General features: G+C 43.7%; 1 protein-coding gene across 2 annotated transcripts in view; it reads left to right on the forward strand.

Moving 5' to 3' along the window:
- Window positions 1-12,910, forward strand: part of dhx30 (DEAH (Asp-Glu-Ala-His) box helicase 30) — a 125,440-nt gene extending 112,530 nt beyond the window's left edge. For both annotated transcript variants that reach the window (XM_078540847.1, XM_078540848.1), the window contains one exon: window positions 12,346-12,910. In XM_078540847.1, coding sequence (XP_078396973.1) covers window positions 12,346-12,572 — 227 coding nt within the window. In that variant the 3' untranslated portion in view covers window positions 12,573-12,910. The remainder of the gene's footprint in view (window positions 1-12,345) is intronic.
- Window positions 12,911-21,929: the final 9,019 nt, after the last annotated feature.

Here is a 21,929-nt window from a genome sequence, read left to right on the forward strand (position 1 = left end):
GAAACTGGGCCTGTATTCTCTAGACTTTCGGAGAGTCTCAGTGTATCCATTGTTAGCACACAGGCTGCTGCCATTGTCTCCAAGCATAAACGCTTTGCACCTTTTTCTCAAGAAAACAATCTGGGTCCCCTTTGATCTCTGACAATCAAACCACCCAGGCTTGTTAGGCAGACACCTGTCCCCTTCATTTTATTTTAAGTTAAAGATGCAGTCCCAAAATATAACAATCTTGTAAACCTCATAATTGTAAACCAAGCCAATTGAGTTATTTGAGGAACTGACAGATCTTGTTAAATAGATGTTCTGTGGATGTGATACATTTAGATGTCAGGACTGCTTTTGGTTGATAAATCCATAAGATGTAGAGTAGAATGTAGGTTTTTGAGTACAGAGAAAGCAGAGTGGTTGTTAATTGGAAAAGCATCAGCATAGCGAAGAGTCGGTAGCCAGAAATTCACCTCTAACTCCTGATGGAGCAAGGCTCAATCCCATAAGATGGACAGCATCAGATTCTCAGACGAGCCATAGCTGTACACATGCAGAAAATGTACCAGTGCCATGAATGGACTGGTTACAGGTTTTGGAACCAAGCAGCCCAAAATTGGATGCAACAAATGTAAAATGTCCCTATGGATCGTACCCTTCCAAACTTTTCCCTACTTGACCTCTCCCATAACCATCTACCTGTTCCAGATGCATCTTTTCATGACAGAATTGGTAGGAGTGAGCATCACACAGTCCTTGTGGAGACAAAGCCCTGTCTTTACACTGAGGACACCCTCCATCATGTTGTGTGGCACTACCAATGTGCTGAATAGGATAGATTCAGAACAGATCCAACAGCTCAATACTGGGCATCCATGATGCACTACGGGCCAACAGCAGCAGCAGAACTGTATTCATGCACAATCTGTGGCATCATGACTTAGCATTTCCCTCATTCTACCATTATCATCCAAGGCAGGAGATCATTCCTGGTTCAATGAGGAATGCAGGAGGACATATTGGGAGCAGCACCAATCATACCTAAAGATGAGATGTCAACCTAGTGAAGCTACAACACAGGACTATATGCATGCTAAACAGCAGAAGCAGCATAGACAGGGAAAAATAGTCCCACAACCAATGGATCAGATCAAAGCTCTGCAGTCCTGCACGTCCAGTCATGAATGGTAGCGGACAAACAACAAACTAGAGGAGGAGACTCCACAAACAAACCCCACCCCCAATAACGAGGGAGCCCAGCACGTCAGCTACCGGGAGCGGAGACAGCGGACCTGCGAGGGACACCTCTACTCGGGCAGTGGACTGAGTTTGAAAAAAAAATCCAGGAGTGACATCACAGGTAAACTGTAAGTTCATTGGTTGGTGAGAAACTGCTGTTAGGGAGTGTGTTTAAATGGCTTAAAAGTACAAAAATGTATCATTTATAAAGAAGTAGCTACTTGGATTTCAGTAAGGAACACTAGCAAAAGGGAAGTAAAGTTAAATCAGTCAAAGTGAAATAAAGTAAATCAAAGTAAGACAAAGTTAGCATAAGTGTGGCAAAGTTAAGTTACTAGTAATTTATTCTACTCATTCTACTTACTCTAAGTGTAATAAATAGCTTTTAGGGTTACAGGATGGCAGGTCAGCTTGGCCAAGTAGTGTGTACATCCTGCAGTATGTGTGAAGTTGTGTCCCTGACAAACACACCTGTAGGAAGTGTCACCAGCTGCACAAGCTTGAGCTCCAGGTTTCGGAACTTGAGCGGCGGCTGGAGTCACTGGTGTGCATCTGCGAGGTGGAGGACTACGTGGGTAGCACGTTTAGGGAGGTGGTCACACCGCAGGTCAGAAGCATACAGCCAGATAGGTAATGGGTGACCGCTAGGCAGTCTAAGAGAACCAGCAGGTAGTGCAGGAGCCCCCTGCGTCTATCCTGCTTGTTAATCGGTTTTCCCCATTTTGGTTGCTAATGAGGGCGATGGTTCCTCGGGGGAGTGCAGCCAGAGCCAAGCCTGTGGCACCACGGGTGGCTCAGCTGTACAGGGGGGGAGGAAGAAGAATGGAAGGACAATAGTGATAAGGGATTCCATAGTCAAGGGATCAGACAGGTGTTTCTGCAGCAGTAAACATGACTCCAGGATGGTGTGTTGCCTCCCTGGTGCAGGGTCAAGGATGTCACGGAGCAGCTGAAGGACATCCTTTGAGGGGAGGGGGATCAGCCAGAAGTTGTGGTCCACATTGGTACCAACAACATAGGGAGAGGGATGAGGTCCTGAAAGCAGATTTCAGGGAGTTAGGAAGAAAATTAAAAAGCAGGAGCTCAAGAGCAGTAATCTCAGGATTACTCCTAGTGCCACGTGCTAGTGTGTTTAGGAATAGGAGGATAGATCGATTAAATTCTGGTGTAGGAGGGAGGGCATCAGATTTATGAGGCATTGGGACTGGTTCTGGGGCAGCTGGGATCTGTACAAGCTGGACGGGTTAAATCTTAACAGGACTGGGATTGATGCACTTGATTTGCTACTACTGTTGGGATGTGTTTAAACTAGCTTGTCAGGGGGGTGGGAACCTAAGGGGTGGCCCAAATTGGAAGAAAGTAAAGTTGGTAACAGGAAGTAGTAGTGAGACCTGAAGGCAGGAGAAACAAAGCAGAGCATTGAGCATGCTTCGAATGCAGAATGATGTCAAAAAGACAAAGTTAAGGGCACTCTACCTGAATGCACGTGGCATTCACAATAAGTTAGATGATCTAAAGGCACAAATAGAAGTAAATGGATATGATATAATTGCCATTACGGAAGCATGGCTGCAAAGTGACCAAGACTGGGAACTGAATATTCAAGGCTATTTGACGTTTAAAAAGGGCAGAGAAGAAGGGAAAGGAGGTGGAGTTGCGCTGATAATAAGCACTGGGATCAGTGCATTAGTAAGGGAGATTCTCAGATCGGAAGAACAATGTGCGGAATCTGTTTGGGTGGAGCTAAGAAACAGCAAAGGGCGGCGGGCATTGGTTGGAGTTGTTTATAGACCACCAAACAGTCGTGGTAATGTGGGCATGGTATTAATCAGGAGATGAGACACGCATGCAGCATGGGCAATAGAGTATCACGGGTGATTTCAATCTGCATATAGACTGGGTAAACCAATTGAGCGCTAATGTTGTGGAAGACGAGTTTCTGGAGTGTGCTGGGGATGGTTTTCTAGAGCAGTATGTTAAGGAGCTGACTAGAGGACAGGCTATTTTAGATCTAGTATTATGTAATGAAAAAGGGATAAGCAATAATCTTGCAATAATAAAGAACCTTTAGGGATGAGTGACCACAATGTGATAGAATTTTACATTATGTTTGAAAGTGAGGTAGTTCACTCTGAAGCAAGGGTTTAAAAGTTGAATAAAGGAATTTATGAAGGCATGAGGGACAAAGTGGCTGAGGTGGATTGGGAAAGTATATTAAAAGGTATGACTGTACACAGGCAATGGACAGTCTTCAAAGAACTATTACATAGCTTATAGCACCTATACATTCATTCAAGTTGCAAAAACCCAAAAAATGTCAGTCAACTGTGACTGACAAAGGAAGTTAAGGATTGTATAAGGTTAAAAGAAAAGGCTTATAAAGTTGCCAGAAGTAGTAGTAAACCTGAGGATTGGAAGTCTTTTAGAATACAGCAAAGGAAGACCAAGAAATTGGTAAAGAAAGGGAGGATAGAATATGAATGCAATCTCGCAAAAAACACAGAAACGGACTGTAAAAGCTTCTATTGGTATGTAAAAAGGAAGCATTTGGCTAAGACAAATGTGAGTCCATTACAGACAGAGTCAGGAGAATTCATAATGGGGAATAGAGAAATGGCAGAGAAGATAAATGATTACTTTGTGTCTGTTTTCACTGAGGAAGATACAGGAAATCTCCCAGATTTAGGGATCCAAGGGACGAGGGAGAATGAGACGTTGAAGGAAATTAGTATAAATAAGAAGATTGTATTGAAGAAATTTAAGGAACTAAAAGTTGATAAACCCCTTGGTCCTGATATTCTGCATCCCAGAGTGTTGAAAGAGGTTGCAATAAAGATAGTGGATGCATTGGTGATCATTTTCCAAAATTCCATAGATTCTGGAATGGTTCCTGAAGATTGGAAGGTAGCAAATGTCACCCCACTATTTAAGAAGGGAGGGAGAGAGGAAACAGGGAACTACAGACCTGTTAACCTTACATCTGTAGCAGGGAAAATGTTTGTATCTATTATAAAGGTTGTGATAAATGGATACTTGGATAATCATGGTCTGATCGGGCATAGTCAGCATGGATTTGCGATTGGGAAATCATGTTTGACAAACTTGCTGGAGTTTTTTGAAGATGTTACTAACATAATTGATAAAGGAGAGTCAATGGACGTAATATACTTGGATTTTCAGAAGGCTTTTGATAAAGTCCCTACAGGAGGTTGATTAGCAAAATAAAAGCACATGGGCTAGAAGGCAATATACTGCCATGGATTAAGGATTGGGCTAACAAGCAGAAAATAAATGGGTCATTCTTGCATAGGCAGGCTGTCACTAGAAGTCACTACTGGGGTACCGCAAGGTTTAGTACTTGGGCCCCAGCTGTTCACAATATATATCAATGATTTGGATGTGGGGGCCAGTAATATTTCCAAGTTCACGGATGATAAAGCTAGGCAGGAACGTGTGTTGTGAGGAAGATGTAAAGCAGCTAGAGGAGGATTTGGACAGACTTAGTGGGCAGAATTTTACGAGTCGGCGAGCAGGGGCGGGGCCCACTCGCCGACGCATAAAATGACGCACGGTGACATTGGGGGGAACACCTGACCTCACCGCGCCCCATTTAAATTTTCAGGAAGGCAGGAGCCCAACAAAATCAGCTGCGTGCCCTCCGACCTGTCAAGGGCCAATTGAGGCCACTGACAGGGTCAAGTAATTAATGGACCTGCCCATCCAACCTTAAGGTTGGCGGGCAGGCCAGGAGCCCCGGCGGGAACTAGAAAAAACATGAAACCTCATCCACGGGCAGGATGAGGTTTCATGTCGGCTTTAAAAAATTTTAGTAAAGCTTTTGTAAAAATTATGGACGTGTCCCAACTCATGTGACATTGTCACATGAGGGGACATGTAAGGGAAATTTTATTTTTCTATTTTAATCTTTTTTACATTTACAGCCGATCTCCCTGAGGCTGCACTTAGCCTCAGGGAGATGAGCGCGCTCTTTTGTGTGTATGTGCGAAAGAGCGCACTCTCGATTTTGGAAATGCCCCCCCCGCCCGCACAGGGAGCGCATTGCGCTTCTGTGCAGACGTCACGTAAAATGGCAGCGCGCCTCTGATTAGGGGCGCCGATCGGAAGCACGCCTGTACGCGCCCGCCCTTCAACTTCCCCCCCAAGGGGGGGTAAAATTCAGCCCAGTGAGCGGGCAAGAACATGATAGATGGATTATAATGTGGAAAAATGTGAGGTTATCCACTTTGGTAGAAGGCACAGATGTGCAGAGTATTTCCTAAATGATTAGAAAGTGTAAATGCACAAACGGACCTGGGTATCCTTGTCCATAACTCACTGGAAGCTAACATGCCAGTGCAGCAGGCAATTAGGAAGGCTAATGGAATGTTAGCCTTTATCACAAGAGGATTTGAGTACAGGAGTAGTCAAGTCTTGCTTCAATTGTATAGAAGCTTGGTTAGACCGCACCTGGACTAGTGTGTGCAGTTTTGGTCCCCTTACCTCAGACAGGATATAATTGCCATAGAGGGAGTGCAACGAAGATTCACCAGATTTGTTCTGGGGATGGCGGGACTGTCTTATGAAGAGAGATTAGAGAATACAGGCCCAGTTTCTCCAGAGTTTCGAAGAATGAGAGGTGATCTCATTGAAACCTACAAAATAGTTAAAGGCATAGACAGGGTAGATGCAGGTAAGATGTCTCCCTTGTTTGGGGAGTCCAGAACCAGGGGACACAATTTCAAAATAAGGGGGAAGCCAGTTAGGACCGAGATGATGAGAAATTCCTTTACTCAGAGGGTAGTGAATCTTTGGAATTCTCTACCCCAGAGGGCCATGGAAGCTCAGTCATTGAGTATATTTAAGGTAGAGATTGATAGATTTCTGATTAACAATAACATAATGGGTTTTGGGGATAGTTTGGGAAAAGGCATAGAAATGTTTGATCAGCCATGATCGTATTGAATGGTGGAGCAGGCTCGACAGGCTGAATGGCCTTCTCCTGTTCCTATGTTCCGATTTCAGTGCAAAAGACATGATTGAAGTGTTTGCAACCTCTTCAGCCAGAAATGCTGAGTGAATGATCCATCTCAGCCTCTTACTGAGGTCCCCAGCATGACAGAGACCTGTCTTTAGACAATTTGATTCATTCCACGTGATAGCAAGAAACAGCTGAAGACACTGGATGCAGGAAAGGCCTTAGCCCCTGACAACATCCCGTGCCAAGTTGTTCCAGTGCAGCTACGACATTAGCATCTACCTGACAATTGGAAATTTGTTTGCAATTACCACCCAATCATCTACTCTGGATCATCAGCAAAATGATGGAAGAGATATTATCAGGTGGCACTTATAAAGCAATAACCTCACCGATGCTCAGTTTGGTTTCCAAAAGGGCCACTCTGCTCCAAACCTCATTACAGACTTGACTCAAACATGAACAAAAAAACTGAATTTGAGAAGTGAGAGTCCTTAACATCAAGGACCAAGTGTGGTATCAAAGAGCCCTAGTAAAATTTAAGACAGTGGAAATCAGGAGGTGTATCTCCACTTGCTGGAGTCATGCCTAGCACAAAGCAAGATAGTTTGGTTGTTGAAAGCCATTCATCTCAGTCCCAGGACATTGCTGCAGGAATTTCTTAAGATAGTGTCCTAGGCCCAACCATCTTGCCTCCATCATAATATCTGAAGTGGGGATGTTTGCTGATGATTGCACAACATTCAAGACCATTCACGACTCCTCAGATACTGAAGCAGTCCATGTCCATATGCAGAAAGACCTGGACGACGTTTAGACTTGGGCTGACAAGTGGCAACTAACATTTGTGCCACACAAGTGCCAGGCAATGGACATCTCCAACAAGAGAGAATCTAGCAATCTCTCCTTGATATTCAACAGCATTATGATCACTGAATACCTCACCACCAACACCATTGACCAGCAACTGAACTGGACCAGCCGTATAAATACAGTGTCTACAAGAGCAGGTCAGAGGTTGATAATTTCTTCAACAAGTAACTCAGATCCTGACTCTCCAAAACCTGTCCTCCATCTACAAAGCACAAGTCAGGAGAGTGATGGAATACTCTCCACTTGCCTGGATGAGTGCAGTGCCAACAACACTCAAAGCTTGACACCATCCAGGATAAAGTAGCCTGCTTGATTGGCACTCCATCCACAAACATTCACTCCCTCCACCACTGCCACCCAGTGACTTCAATGTGTACCATTTACAAGATGCACTGCAACAACTCACCAAGCTTCCTCCAACATCACCTTTCAAACCTGCAACCTCTAACATTGAGAAGAACAAGGGCAGCAGACGCATGTGAACGCCACCATCTGCAAGTTCCTCGCCAAGCCACACACCATTCTGACTTGGAACAATATTGTTATTCCTTCACTATAGCTGGTTCAGCATCCTAGAACAGAGAACAGCTTGAGTTATACAGGGTACTGGGATGAAGCAGCTCTTCAAAAGTACTGATGTACAAAAGTACAAATGGAATAGACGCCAGGAAAGAACAGTGGAGGTGAAAACTTCAAGGCTTTGAAGAACTATCTGAAAGCTGCAATGGGAGGATTTTAGGCTCATTCTGGATAGAGAAACGAAGAATGGGCTCCCTAAGTTGCAAGTATTTTGAGTGTAAAGTACTGGCAAATACAGGTTAGACTGATGAAAGAACCAAATTGATTTGATGCGGTTACCTGAGAATCATACTGTTTAACACAAATTTGTTTTGGCTTTGCTACAGCTATTGAGTGATTATTGACTACAGTGTGCTTGCACACGAACAGGGGAGAGAGCTCATCCTGAGTGAGACACAGCCAGAGTGAGTGTGGGTATTGGCAATTTGGTGCGCAGTGAGGAAGTGGTGCTCTTTGCATTTTTTTTCTTTGCTATCCAACTTCTTAAATCTCCAGAGAGTAGTCTTGCTCTGCTGCAGCAGTAGAGGCAACAAGGGAAAGGAATGACTGGTAAGTAGTGGGTAAGGTCGGGTAAGTATTTACTACGTTCATTGCTTATAGTTTAAGGTATTTTTGTGGTTTATAGTTTGTATATTCTGTAGTAACGAGGATCAGGAAAGAAGGGCCCTAGAGTAATTGATTTAAAAGGTTTAATTTAAAGGGAAAAGTCATGGCAGGAGAGCCCGAAGCCGTGGTGTGCTCCTTGTGCTACATGTGGGAAGCCGGGAACGTTTCCTGTGCCCAGGACCAGCATGTGTGCAGGAAGTGTGTCCAGCTGCAGCTCCTGGAAGCTCGGATTTCAGAGCTGGAACGGCAGCTGGGGACACTGTGGAGCATCCGCGAGTCTGAGAGCATCGTGGATAGCACGTTAAGAGAGGTGGTCACACTGCGGATGAAGGGACTTGAGGAAGGAAGGGAATGGATGACCTCCAGGCAGTCCAAGAGAAATAGGCAGGTAGTTCAAGAGTCCCCTGGGGTTCCACTCGCAAATCGATATTCCATTTTGGAGGCTGATAAGGGCACTAGTTCCTCCAGGGAGTGCAGACAGAGCCAAGCTTCTGGCACCACATGCAGCCTGTCTGGACAGGAGGGGAGGAAGAGAGAAAGAGCAATAGTAATAGGGGATTCTATGGTCAGGGGAACAGATAGGCGCTACTGTGGCCATCAACGTGACTCCAGGATGGTGTGTTGCCTCCCTGGTGCCAGGGTCTGGGATGTCACTGAATGGCTGCAGGGCATCCTGAAGGGGGAGGCTGATAAGGCAGAGGTCATAATACACGTTGGTACTAAGGACATAGGTAGAAAGAGGGATGAGGTCTTGCATCAAGAATTCAGGGAGTTAGGGAGTAGACTAAAAAAGTGCCATGTGCTAGCGAAATCAGAAATAGGAGAATAGCGCAGATGAATACGTGGCTTAAGAGTTGGTACAGGAGGGAGGGTTTTAGATTCCTGGATCACTGGGACCGTTTCTGGGGAAGGTGGGACCTGCACAAGCGGGACGGTCTATATCTGAACCAGAGTGGGACTAACATCCTTGTGGGCGGGTTTGCTAGTGCTGTTGAGAGGAGTTTAAACTAATTCGGCAGGGGGAGGGGATACAGAATGTTAGAATAGGGACACATCATAATACAGTAAAACAATCAAGTCAAAGGGAGTACAGCTGCATTAAGTATCAAAGGAGTAAGGCAAGGCTGGATGGCCTCTACTTTAATGCCAGGAGTATTACTGGTAAAATGAATGAATTAAGGGTGAGGATTGACACACGGAATTGTGATATAGTAGTCATCACTGAGACGTGGTTGAGGGAGGGGCAGGATTGGCAGCTCAACATTCCAGAATATGGAATCGTCAGGTGAGACAGGGGAGGGGTTAAAAGAGGAGGAGGCATTGCATTATCAGTTAAGGAGTCAGTTACTGCAGTAAGGAGAGATGATGTCTTGGAGGGAGCATCGAATGAAGCTTTGTGGGTAGAGCTTAGGAATAAAAAAGGGGCAGCCACATTCTTAGGTGTTTATTATAGACCCTCAGATAGTCAGCAGGAAATTGAGGAGCAAATATGTGCACAATTTGCAGAGGTGTGTAAAAATAGGGTAATTATATTAGGTGATTTCAACTTTCCCAACATTAATTGGGATAGACATAGTGTTAAGGGCTTGGATGGAGTGGATTTCTTGAAATGTGTACAGGAAAACTTTTTAGGTCAATATGTAAAGGGTCCAACAAGGGACGGTGCAGTGCTGGACCTAATTCTGGGGAATGAAGCCGTACAGGTGGCTGATGTGGCGGTGGGGGAGCATTTTAGTGATAATGACCACAACATGGTACAATTTAAGCTTGTATGGACAAAGAAATAGGCAAGTTGCAAAAAAATGTTTTGGGTTGGGGGAGAGCGGATTTTAGTAAAATAAGGTAGGAGCTGGCCAAGGTAGACTGGGAACAGTTACTTGTGGGGAAATCTACAGAGGAGCAATGAGGGGCATTCAAAAAGGAAATGGGGAAGGTACAGGCTCAACATGTTCCCTCTAGGGTGATAGGAAGGAGTAACAAGTCCAGAGAACCATGGATGACCAGAGATATTCAGGATACGATGAGAAGGAAAAGAGAGGCTTTTAGCAGGTACAAGGGAAGCAAATTAGCGGAGGATTTTGTGGAGTACAGAAAGCAGTGTGGAGCTTAAGAAAGCAATTAGGAGAGCAAAGAGGGGATATGAGATAGCTCTGGCTGGTAAAAGTAGGGAAAATCCCAAGATATTCTATAAGTATATCAATGGGAAGAGGATAACCAGGGAAAGAGTAGGGCCCATTAGGGACCAAGGGGGCAATCTGTGGGTGGAGCCAGAGGACATCGGTAGAGTGTTGAACAAATATTTCACACCCGTCTTCACCCAAGAGAATGAGGATGAAGGTATGGAACTTGGAGAGAGACTGCGAGGTTCTTGAGCAAATTGATATAAGGGAGTGACAAGGTATTGGAGGTGTTGGCAGGCTTAAAAATGGACAAATCTCTAGGTCTGGATGATTTGTGTCCCAGACTGCTGAGGGATGCAAGGGAGGAGATCGCAGGGGCTCTGACCCAAATTTTTAATTCCTCTCTGGCCACAGGGGAGGTGCCAGAGGACTGGAGAACAGCTAATGTGGTTCCGTTATTTAAGAAGGGTTGTAGAGAGAGAAGCCAGGGAACTACAGGCCAGTGAGTCTCACGTCAGTGGTAGGGAAACTAGTGGAGAAAATTCTGCAGGAGAGAATCTATCTCCACTTGGAGAGGCAAGGTTTGATCAGGGATAGTCAGTATGGCTTTATCAGAGGGAGGTTATGCCGAACAAATTTGATTGAATTTTTTGAGGTGACCAGGTGTGTAGATGAGGGTAGTGTAGTTGATGTAGTTTATATGGATTTCAGCAAAGCCTTTGACAAGGTCCCACATGGGAGACTTATAAAGAAGGCAAATGCACATGGGCTACAGGGTAATTTGATGAGGTGGATTCAAAATTGGCTTAGTTGTAGGAGACAGAGGGTGATGACAGAAGGATGCTTTAGTGACTGGAAGCCAGTGCCCAGTGGCGTACCACAGGGATCTGTGCTAGGTACCCTATTATCCGTCATTTATATAAACGACATAGATGACTGTGGGGGGGAGGATTAGAAAGTTTGCGGATGACACAAAGATTGGCTGGGTGCTTAACAGTGAGGTTGAGTGTCTTGGGCTACAGGAAGATATAGACGGGATGGTCAAATGGACAGATAAGTGACAGATGGAATTTAACCTTGAACAGTGTGAGGTGATACACTTTGGAAAGAGTAATTTGACAACAAAGTATTCAATGAATGGCATGACACTAGGAAGTTGTGAGGAACAAGGGGACCTTGGCGTGTGTGTCCATAGATCTCTTAAGGTGGAGGGGCATGTTAGTGGGGTGGTGAAAAAGGCATACGGGACACTTGCCTTTATCAATCGAGGCATAGATTACAAAAGTAGGGAGGTCATGTTGGAGTTGTATAGAACCTTGGTGAGGCCACAGCTGGAGTACTGGTCGCCACATTATAGGAAGGATGTGATTGCACTGGAGGGGGTGCAGAGAAGTTTCACCAGGATGTTGCCTGGGATGAAACATTTAAGTGATGAAGAGAAGTTGGATAGACTTGGTTGTTTTCGTTGGAGCAGAGAAGACTGAGGGACGACCTGATCGAGGTGTACAAGATTATGAGGGGCGTGGATAGGGAGCAGCTGTTCCCCTTAGTTGAAGGGTCAGTCACGAGGTGACATAAGTTCAAGGTGAGGGGCAGGAGGTTTAGGGGTGGATATGAGGAAAAACCTTTTTACCCAGAGGGTGGTGACGGTCTGGAATGCGCTGCATGGGAGGGTGGTGGAGGTGGGTTGCCTCACAACTTTTAAAAAGTACCTGGATGAGCACTTGGCACATCATAACATTCAAGGCTATGGGCCAAGTGCTGGTAAATGGGATTAGGTAGGTAGGTCAGGTGTTTCTCATGTGTCAGTGCAGACTCGATGGGCCTCTTCTGCACTGTGATTCTGTGATTGACAAAAACAGCTCACTGCAGTCTGGATGATGAATCTTTTAAAGGATTTACTTCTTAGTAAAATAGCCTGAGGCTCTGCAGTCCTTATGTTTGAATTTATCTTTAATTCTTTTTCAGAGGATGATGACTCTGTGCTGCTCACTCTGGCTGACTCTAACCTCTTGCAACTTGAGCTGGACTCAAAGACTGCCGACTTGCTATACAGCTTCCGTACAGCGATGCACAAGATGGTAGAAAACTGCCTGCGTCATGAGCTCCCAGAAATTTCCTCTGAGCTGCGCAAGGAGCATGGGGAAGTGCTGTCATTGCTTGTGGAGCTCTTGAACTGCTGGCCAACAGAGTAAAGGGTTCAATAGGAGGAGGGCAGGTGGGTGAGTTTGTATTGTATTCTGTATCAGAATTACCTGACACAGTGTACAAAAACATGAGATATATATCTGCTGTATTTAATGCTTTGAGAGGTTAAAACTGCTCTCACCTCTCTGCGAAATTACTTGAAACTGATGGGCTGATCAGTCTATCATCTCAGATAATTTATAACTGATGTTTATAATGGATTGTATGTAAAACTGTAATCGGAATAATCTTGAGGGCTGAAGAAGGTGGGTGAATATGTTTCTGTATGCACGCTATTGTCTGATCCATATGATTTAAAAATTCATTAAAAAAATAATTTTGTCAACATGTTTTTGTCTTTATGAAAAAAAACTTGCTTTTCTGTGAACCGTGGGTCATTGGTGGCACTTTGGCCTCCGAGTCAGAACAGAGTCAGAGGGTTCAAGCTGCACTCCAGCTTTTCCGCTGACATCCTGGCCAATATTCCTCCCTCAATTAACACCACCAGCAAAAAAAAAAGTCATTTGTCTCATTGCACTTTATGGTACACAATGCTCAGTTTGGCTGCCATGTTTGCTTACATAACAAGTGACTGCACTTTGAAAGAAATAATTGGCTGTAACATCCTGAGGTCATGAACTGTGCTTTATACAAGATGGAGCTTGGTATGCTGCATGTAATCAAGTGTTCCCTTTAACCTGTATGTATCTGATGCTAAGAGTTCTTGAGCAGCCAACAATAGAGATATATTTAGACAATTTAGCGGAGCATGGCCAACGCTGGCCCTCCGTCTCCCAGCTCATTAAACTTGTAGTCCTTATACTTGTCTTCAAACCTTTCCATGACCTCACCCCTGCTTTGCATCATATTTCCCTATAACTCTGCCATCCTTGCCTTCCTCATTTCACCACTCCATTAGTAGCAACACCTTCAATTCATGACAAGGTTTATACAACAAACTGTGTCGATGACTACAGAGCATGAGTATGTTTTTTGAAAAAAATAAACTAAAAATCTTTTGAGTCTGGAAGATTTGCTCTATTTGCTATAAACATCAAAAGTTGAATTCAACACTGTCAGGTTACATAGTTTCTTGGTTTCACTTCCACTGTCATTTTTAGCACACCAGCTAATGAATTTGCATAAATTGCAGTGTGCACTATTCTAACAGTTTTAAGGGAAGCAAACAGAAATTTAGGTCAATACCTCCACTGCAAAAAATAGTGCGTGGAAGAAGTTAGACCATTCATTAGCTTCAGGCTGAGGGGAAGTTTCAAAGAACTTTAGCAGATGGCATTTTTATCTGGAAAGAGTGTAATCTAATTTTTGGCTTTGTGCAAGATTTTTTTCAGGTCTGGTGTTATTGGTCACTCCAAAAATGGATCAGAGTCCCTTATGAGCCAGAGTGCACCCTTTTACTGCCACATCAAAGTCAAGGATCAGGGGTTGATACTGAGGATCTTGAACCATATCCCAATCACTGAAATATTCCACACACTGTCATTTGTGTTTTCTCTTTACAAAACATGCTGCAACCACATAAGTTCACTATTTATCTGATAGATTAAACTCCTTGATCTGCTATTTCCAGCTGATCAAAAACAAAATTCAGTCCAGCCAAAATCCAAATTGTGAAAGGGTCCTGGGGGAAGTGGTGCTCAAATGCAAATCTGCTGTGTTGCACATGTCCCATTTTATCTTGCTGACTGTGGCCAACCTTGAAAGTTGAAAACCTGTGATTTCTTTTGGTCCAAGTGAAGGAATTCTGCTTTACTTTTAAATCAAGACCCACCCTGATGGCAGCTTGGGAAATTTATGGAAAAGTGGATTTGTCACTCAGTTGATAATGGACGAAACCTTTGTCACTGACCACATTTCTCTAATGTGAAAGGACCTCAGAAGAAAGCTCTTTGTCATTGCCTGCCTCCTTGAAGATGGGTAGGTTGGGCTGAGTGGATTTGTGTCTACGAGTTAGATGTGCGTTTGGAAAGAAATGTACTTGAATGTACCAGCAAAAACTGAATGCAGATGAAGGACTCACCATTTGACAATCATGGCTCATCCTCCCCAAAGGACAATTTACCCGTGGTCCCATTGCATCATTGAATAGCATATTGCAAGCCTTAATGGATTTTGCATGGACATCTGTTCTAAGTGCTGATCACTGTGTGTGTGTGAAGACATTCTGACATCAGTCCCAAAAGTACCCATCACAAGTCTATACTTGTGTCCATCAACAATAACTGACATTAAAAATTATATAAATGTACTTATGTCCCAAAGTGCTTCACAGTAACAATTATCAAACAAAATGACACCAATCCACATGGAAATGTTAAGATGGGTGTCTGAAAGCTTGGTGAAAGAGGTAGGTTTTAAACAGCATCTTAAAGGACGAGAGAGAGGAAAAGAGGTTTAGGGAGGGAATTCCAGAGCTTAGACCATAGGCAGCTGAAGGCAGGGCTGCCAGTGGAGTGAAGAAAATCAGGGATATGCAAAAGGCCAGAATTGGAGGAGCTAAGAGAATTTGGAGGGCTGGAGGAGGCTACAGGGAGCAAAGCCAGAGATGGATTTGTAAAGAAGAGTGAGAAAATTGAGGCATAAACACAGGTGATGGCGGAACAGGACTTGGTGCAAGTTACCATATGGACAGCAGAGCTTTGGATGACATCAAGGTATGAAGGGTGTAAGGTGGAAGGCCAGCCAGTAATCCATCGGAATAGATGGGTTTAGAGATAACTAATGCATAGGTGAGCGTTTCAGGAACACAAGCTGAAGCAAGGGGTGGAGACTGGTGGAAGTGAAATCAGGCAGTCTTGGCGATGGAGAGGATGTGCTCAGGGTCAAATATGAAGCCAAGATTACAAGTAGTTTTGTTCAGCCTTAGACAGTGATCAAAGGGATAGCTTTGTAGATGGAGATCGAAACCAATGCCTTCAGCCTTTCAACTATTTAATTGGAGGAAATTTCTGCTCATCCAGTATTGGATGACAGACAAACAGCATGATAGGGGGCAGTGAAGGAGTCGAGGGGAGGAGGTGGTGGTGAGGTAGAGCCGGGTGTTGTTAGCATATGTATGAAACCTGCTGTGTTTCTGGATTGCATCAGGTAACCCAAGACATACTGCCTCTATGATAAATATCGGGTCCATAATTCATTAGAGAACCAAGCTGAATACAGAAAGTACATGGGAGAATTGTAAAAGAAATGGTTTACGAGAGTATATGAGAATAGATTAGCAGGTAATATAAAAGGGAACGCAAAAGTCTTTTGTAAGCATATAAATAGTAGAGTAGAAGAGAGGCTGATTAGAGACCAAAAAGACCTTATTGAGGCAGAGGTCCTGGCTGAGGTACTAAATGAGTACTTTGCATCTGTCTTCACAAGAAAAGAGGATGCTGTCAATGCAGTAGTAAATGAAGAGGCAGTGGAGAAATTGGATAGGATAAAATACATACAGAGGAGATATTTGAAGGTTAACAGCACTCAAAGTAGAAAAGTCATCCAATCCAGATGGGGATGCATCCCAGACTGCTGAAGGAAATAAGGTGGAAATAGCCAAGGCTGTGGCCACAATATTCCATTCATCTTCAGAGGATTGCAAATGTCCAACCACATTCAACAAAAGGGGAGAGAAAGAAATCCAACAAATACAGGCCACCCAGCCTAATGGCAGTGATGGGGAAACTTTGAGACATCGGAGACAAAAATTAGTCAGCACTTGTAAAAATGTGAGTTAATAGATGACAACCAGTATAAGTTTCTTAAAGGAAAATCATGTTTGATTAAATTCCCTGAAGGTAAGAGAGGGGTAATAATGGCAGTATAATTAATGTGTAAATGGATTTTCTAAGGATGTTTGATAATGCATCACATAATAGACTTGTTAACAAAATTGAAACCCATGGGCTGCATGGATTACAAATTGGCTAAAAGGTCAGAAAGCAAGAGTAATTGAGAATGGTTACTTCTCAGGCTAGAGTGCAGTGGTGTCCCCTAGGGGTCAGTGTTGGTGCTGTCTTTGGTGTGTATTAATGATCTGGACTTGGGTTTACAGGACATAATTTCAAAGTTTGCAGATGTTTATTCAGTGAGGAGGATAGTAACAGACTTCAGAACAAGACTGGTGAAATGGGCAGACACAATGAAATTTAACTCAGTAAAGTCTGAAGTGATTCTTTTTGGTCGGAAGAATGCGGAGGTAAAGGATATCATTTTATGGTATGGGGATTCAGGAACAGGGAGATATGGGCATGTACATACACAGGATTTTGAAGGTGGCAGGCCAAATTGAGAAGGCCGTTAAAAATGCATAAAGGATGCTTGACTTTGTAAATACTGTAGAGTCAGAGAGCACAAAGCAATGCTCAACCCTTATAAAACACTGGTCAGGCCCTGGCTGGAGTATCGGGTCCGATTTTGGGCACCAGACAGCAGGAAGGATCTCGAGGCCTTAGAGAAGATGTACTGGAATGATACCTAAGATGAAAGACATCAGTCACTTGGAGCAACTTGAGAAACTGGGCTTGTTTTTAGACAAGATTAAGGGGGATTATATAGAGGTGTTCAAAGCATTGGAGTATTTTGAGATAGTAAATAAAGAGGCACTGTTTCCAATATCAGCAGTGTCAGTAAGAAGAGGACACAGATTAAGGTAATTATGAAAGTGACCAGAGACATCATGCAAAAGTTATTTTTTAAAACAGCTAGATGGACAAAGTAGATTAATTAATAACTTTCAAAAGAGAACTGTGTAAATACTTGAAAAGGATAAAGTTGCTGGGTTATAGGGAAAGAGCAGGGGAGTGGAATGTTTTGGACAAGGGCCAGCACTGGCTGGCTGGACTGAATGGTCGCCTCCTATGCTGTATCATTTGTGATGCTACCTTAAAATAATAGAGTTCTTCTTTTCTGTTCTGTTTAATATCTTACATATTTGTATGAGACCCCTCCACTTCTGTCACTGCTTTTAGAGGCTGAAAAGCCCTAGCTTCTCTCTTCTGTTCCAAACTGCCTCCAGTGCCCAAATGTTACCTGAATATTACTAAGGCGTCATCGGTAGCAGAGAGGAAAGAACAAAAGCAAAGGTCTGTGACACAATGGGGGGCAGGATAGGTTAAATGACAAAAGGAATGGTGGTGCAAGCAAGGCAAAAGAGAATGGTAACAGAACATAATCTCGATGTGCACACCTTATAAATTCCATAACAGCACGTGGCAGTTATCTTGATGACTGGCAGTTTTCTTTCACCTCATCACTTCCTTCCAATTTAGAGTGTTTTCTACTAGCTGAGCTGGCATCAGCGAACTCAATGGACTTGGAATAGCTTCTGACACCCTTTGCAGATCATGATGAGCAACTCTTTGAGCTTTTACCCACATAGACAAAATATTCAGTTGTTTCCTTAATAGTATGATCATAGGGTCTGGAATATTAACTATGAATCATTGTCATGAATTGAGAATTTAATATAAAAAGCCCAACATACCTCATTTGTATTCGTCCAAGGACCCTCCCTTGATCTGTAACTTTTTGCATACATATTGTGATTTGTCATTATAAGCTCTTAATCTTTCATCGTTCGGCTTCAAGTCTGTTGAATAATTCCATTATCAGACAGACAGTCACTTGGCACCCTCAGTGATCATATCACAAAGGCATTGCAAGCTCCTCCTGCTGATTATGAGGAGATCCGGCTATGTGCTGTGATAAGTTAGCTGATGTCATCTGAACTGGCTGCACTGACAAGAAATGGATTAGGGACAGAGGTTTTCTGCTTCTGATCCCTGTCAATGACACCACTACTGGAAAAGAACTGCGTTAGCTGTGATTTTTTAAATGGCTCCATAGCCTGCTGACTCTCCATGTCCAGACACATGTTACTTGCTGAGCTAGTGGAAGGCTTTCTGTGGCCAAGGAATTGTACTCGTACAGTTAGCATGTTCCCAAAAAGGGTAGTCAGGGAGGAGCAGGGAACTATAGTTAAGGATAACATTTTTCCTTTTCTAAAGGTCAACAATGAACTGTTAGGCTTTTTCTGATGGGATCATTTCCTGGTCATTTTTACTGAAACCAGCTGTTTACTTTACCATCTGCCTATTCTGGTAGACTGTAATGGCATTATTTGGGGTATTTCTAAAGTTGTGGTTGAATTTCCTTCCTTAACTAACACCACCAAAAACAGAAACTGGCCATTCACTTCATTGAGCCAAGAAGGATTGATCTACCCTAAATTTCGAAGTAATTGCTCCGAAGTGCAGGCAGTTTGAAATTTGCAAATCTGTTCTTTGTGAAACCTCACTCCCTCTCAAGGTCATTCTCCCCCATTCCTAATGCAGCACTTGTTAAATATGAAGTCAAAAATGCTCTGAATAGTCCTCACAATATTTAATCGACCCAAATTCAAAACAGCTTCCCCCATCACCACACCCACATACAACATTCCCACCGTATCCAAGTTCAGAATGACTTTCCTAAATCCAGGTCAGTATAGTGCTGTTAGGCCATTACCCACTAGGCCTTAGATTGACACACCCCACACTTTTGAATTGAAAAGATATGTGTAGCAAAAGACACTTAATAGGGTAACAACTTGCATTTATATAGTGTCTTTAACAGAGCAAAATGTCCCAGAACACTTCACAAGTACATTATCAAACAGAATCTGACAGAGAGCCAAATAAGGAGTTTTTAGATAACCAAAAACTTGGTCAAAGAGTAGGTTATAAGGAATGTCTTAAAGGAGGACAAAGAGATTTAGGGAGGGAATTCCAGAATTAGGGCCAAGGCAGCTTCAAGGCATGGCTACAAATGGTGAAGCAATTAAAGTAGCTAATGTGCAAGGGGCAGAGATCTCGAAGGGTTAGACCATAAGACATAGGAGCAGAAATTAGACCATTCGGCCCATCGAGTCTGCTCCGCCATTCAATCATGGTTGATAAGTTTCTCAACCCCATTCTCCCGCCTTCTCCCCGTAACCTTTGATCCCCATACCAATCAAGAACCTATCTATTGGTCTTAAATACACTCAATGACCTGGCCTCCACAGCCTTCTGTGGCAATGAATTCCATAGATTCACCACTCTCTGGCTAAAGAGGTTTCTCCTCATCTCTGTTCTGAAAGGTCTTCCCTTTACTCTGAGGCTGTGCCCTCAGATCCTAGTCTCTCCTACTAATGGAAACATCTTCCCCACGTCCACTCTATCCAGGCCTTTCAGTATTCTGTAAGTTTCAATCAGATCCCCCCTCATCCTTCTAAACTCCATCGAATATAGACCCAGAGTCCTCAAACGTTCCTCATATGTTAAGCCTTTCATTCCTGGGATCCTTCTCGTGAACCTCCTCTGGACCCTCTCCAGGGCCAGCACATCCTTCCTGAGATACGGGGCCCAAAATTGCTCACAATATTCTAAATGTGGTCTGACCAGAGCCTTATAAAGCCTCAGCAGCACATCCCTGCTTTTATATTCTAGTCCTCTCGAAATAAATGCCAACATTGCATTTGCCTTCCTAACTACCGACTCAACCTGCAAGTTAACCTTAAGAGAATCCTGGACGAGGACTCCCAAGTCCCTTTGCACTCCAGATTTCTGAATTCTCTCCCCATTTAGAAAATAGTCTATGCTTCTATTCTTCCTACCAAAGTGCATGACCTCACACTTCCCCACGTTGTATTCCATCTGCCACTTCTTTGCCCATTCTCCTAACCTGTCCAAATCCTTCTGCAGCCTCCCCGCCTCCTCAATACTACCTGTCCCTCCACCCATCTTTGTATCATCTGCAAACTTAGCCAGGATGCCCTCAGTTCCTTCATCTAGATCATTAATGTATAAAGTGAAAAGTTGTGGTCCCAACACTGACCCCTGCGGAACTCCACTAGTCACCGGCTACCATCCTGAGAAGGACCCCTTTATCCCCACTCTCTGCCTCCTGCCAGTCAATCTTCTATCCATGCTAGTACCTTGCCTCTAACACTATGGGCTCTTATCTTACTGAGCAGCCTCCTGTGCGGCACCTTGTCAAAGGCCTTCTGGAAGTCCAAGCAGATAACATCCATTGGCTCTCCTTTGTCTAACCTACACGTTACCTCCGCAAAGAATTCTAACAGATTTGTCAGGCATGACCTCCCCTTGATGAAACCATGCTGACTTTGCCCGATTTTACCGTGCACTTCCAAGTATTCTGAAATCTCATCCGTAATAATGGACTCTAAAATCTTACCAACGACCGACGTCAGGCTAATCGGCCTGTAATTTCCCATCTTTTGCCTCACTCCCTTCTTAAACAGGGGGGTTACATTAGCGATTTTCCAGTCCTCTGGGACCCTCCCTGACTCCAGTGATTCCTGAAAGATCGCCACTAACGCCTCCACTATCTCTTCAGCTATCTCCTTCAGAACTCTGGGGTGTAATCCATCTGGTCCAGGTGATTTATCCACCTTCAGACCTTTCAGTTTTCCTAGCACCTTCTCCTTGGTAATGGCAACCATACTCACCTCTGCCCCCCAACTCTCTTGAACTTTGGGGATGTTACTCGTGTCTTCCACTGTGAAGACTGACGCAAAGTACCTATTCAGTTCCTCCGCCATTTCTTTGTTCCCCACTACTACTTCTCCAGCGTCATTTTCCAGCAGCCCAATGTCCACTTTTGCCTCTCTCGCCTCTCTCTTACCCTTTATATATCTAAAAAAACTCTTGCAATCTTCTTTTATATTACTGGCTAGTTTACCCTCATATATAATCTTCTCCCTCCTTATTTCTTTTTTAGTTGTCCTCTGTTGGTCTTTGTAGGCTTTCCAGTCCCCTGGTTTCCCACTGCTCTTCGCCGCTGGCTGTTGGAGAAAGGAAAGGATGAGACCATGGAGAGATTTAAAAAAGTGAAAATTTTGGGTTTCCAATGAACGGTCATTGGCCTGTAATGTTAACTGTTTCTTTGTCCACAGATGCTACCAGATCCGCTGAGCATTTCCAGCATCCACAGGGTTTTGCTGATGTAAATTTTAAAATTGTGGTGTTGACGAATAGGAACTAATGTAGGCCTGTGAGCTCAGAGGTACTGAAGTGCTATTTCGTTATATACATTAATTTTGTGTCATATGTTTCTGGAAACTTGTTGCATTCTTAAGGCTGGATTTAAAAGGCCAGTGCACAACTGGTACTATTTTATGTTCTGCACAGCAAAGAACAAGAGTTCTCAGCTTCAACAGCCATTTGGAGCCATTTAGTACAAACCTTCCATTTCAGTTTGTATACTTCCTGGTGCCTTTAATCAAGCTGTCATCAGCTCTTTATCTATGCTGCTCTCTTTACTCCAGAAGGCACCAGGAGTAATATCAGGTCAGCTTGACTGAATTATTTTCTACAGAG

The sequence above is a fragment of the Cetorhinus maximus genome, chromosome 4 (genome assembly GCF_964194155.1).
Source record: "Cetorhinus maximus chromosome 4, sCetMax3.hap1.1, whole genome shotgun sequence".
NCBI classification, from domain to species: Eukaryota; Metazoa; Chordata; class Chondrichthyes; order Lamniformes; family Cetorhinidae; genus Cetorhinus; species Cetorhinus maximus.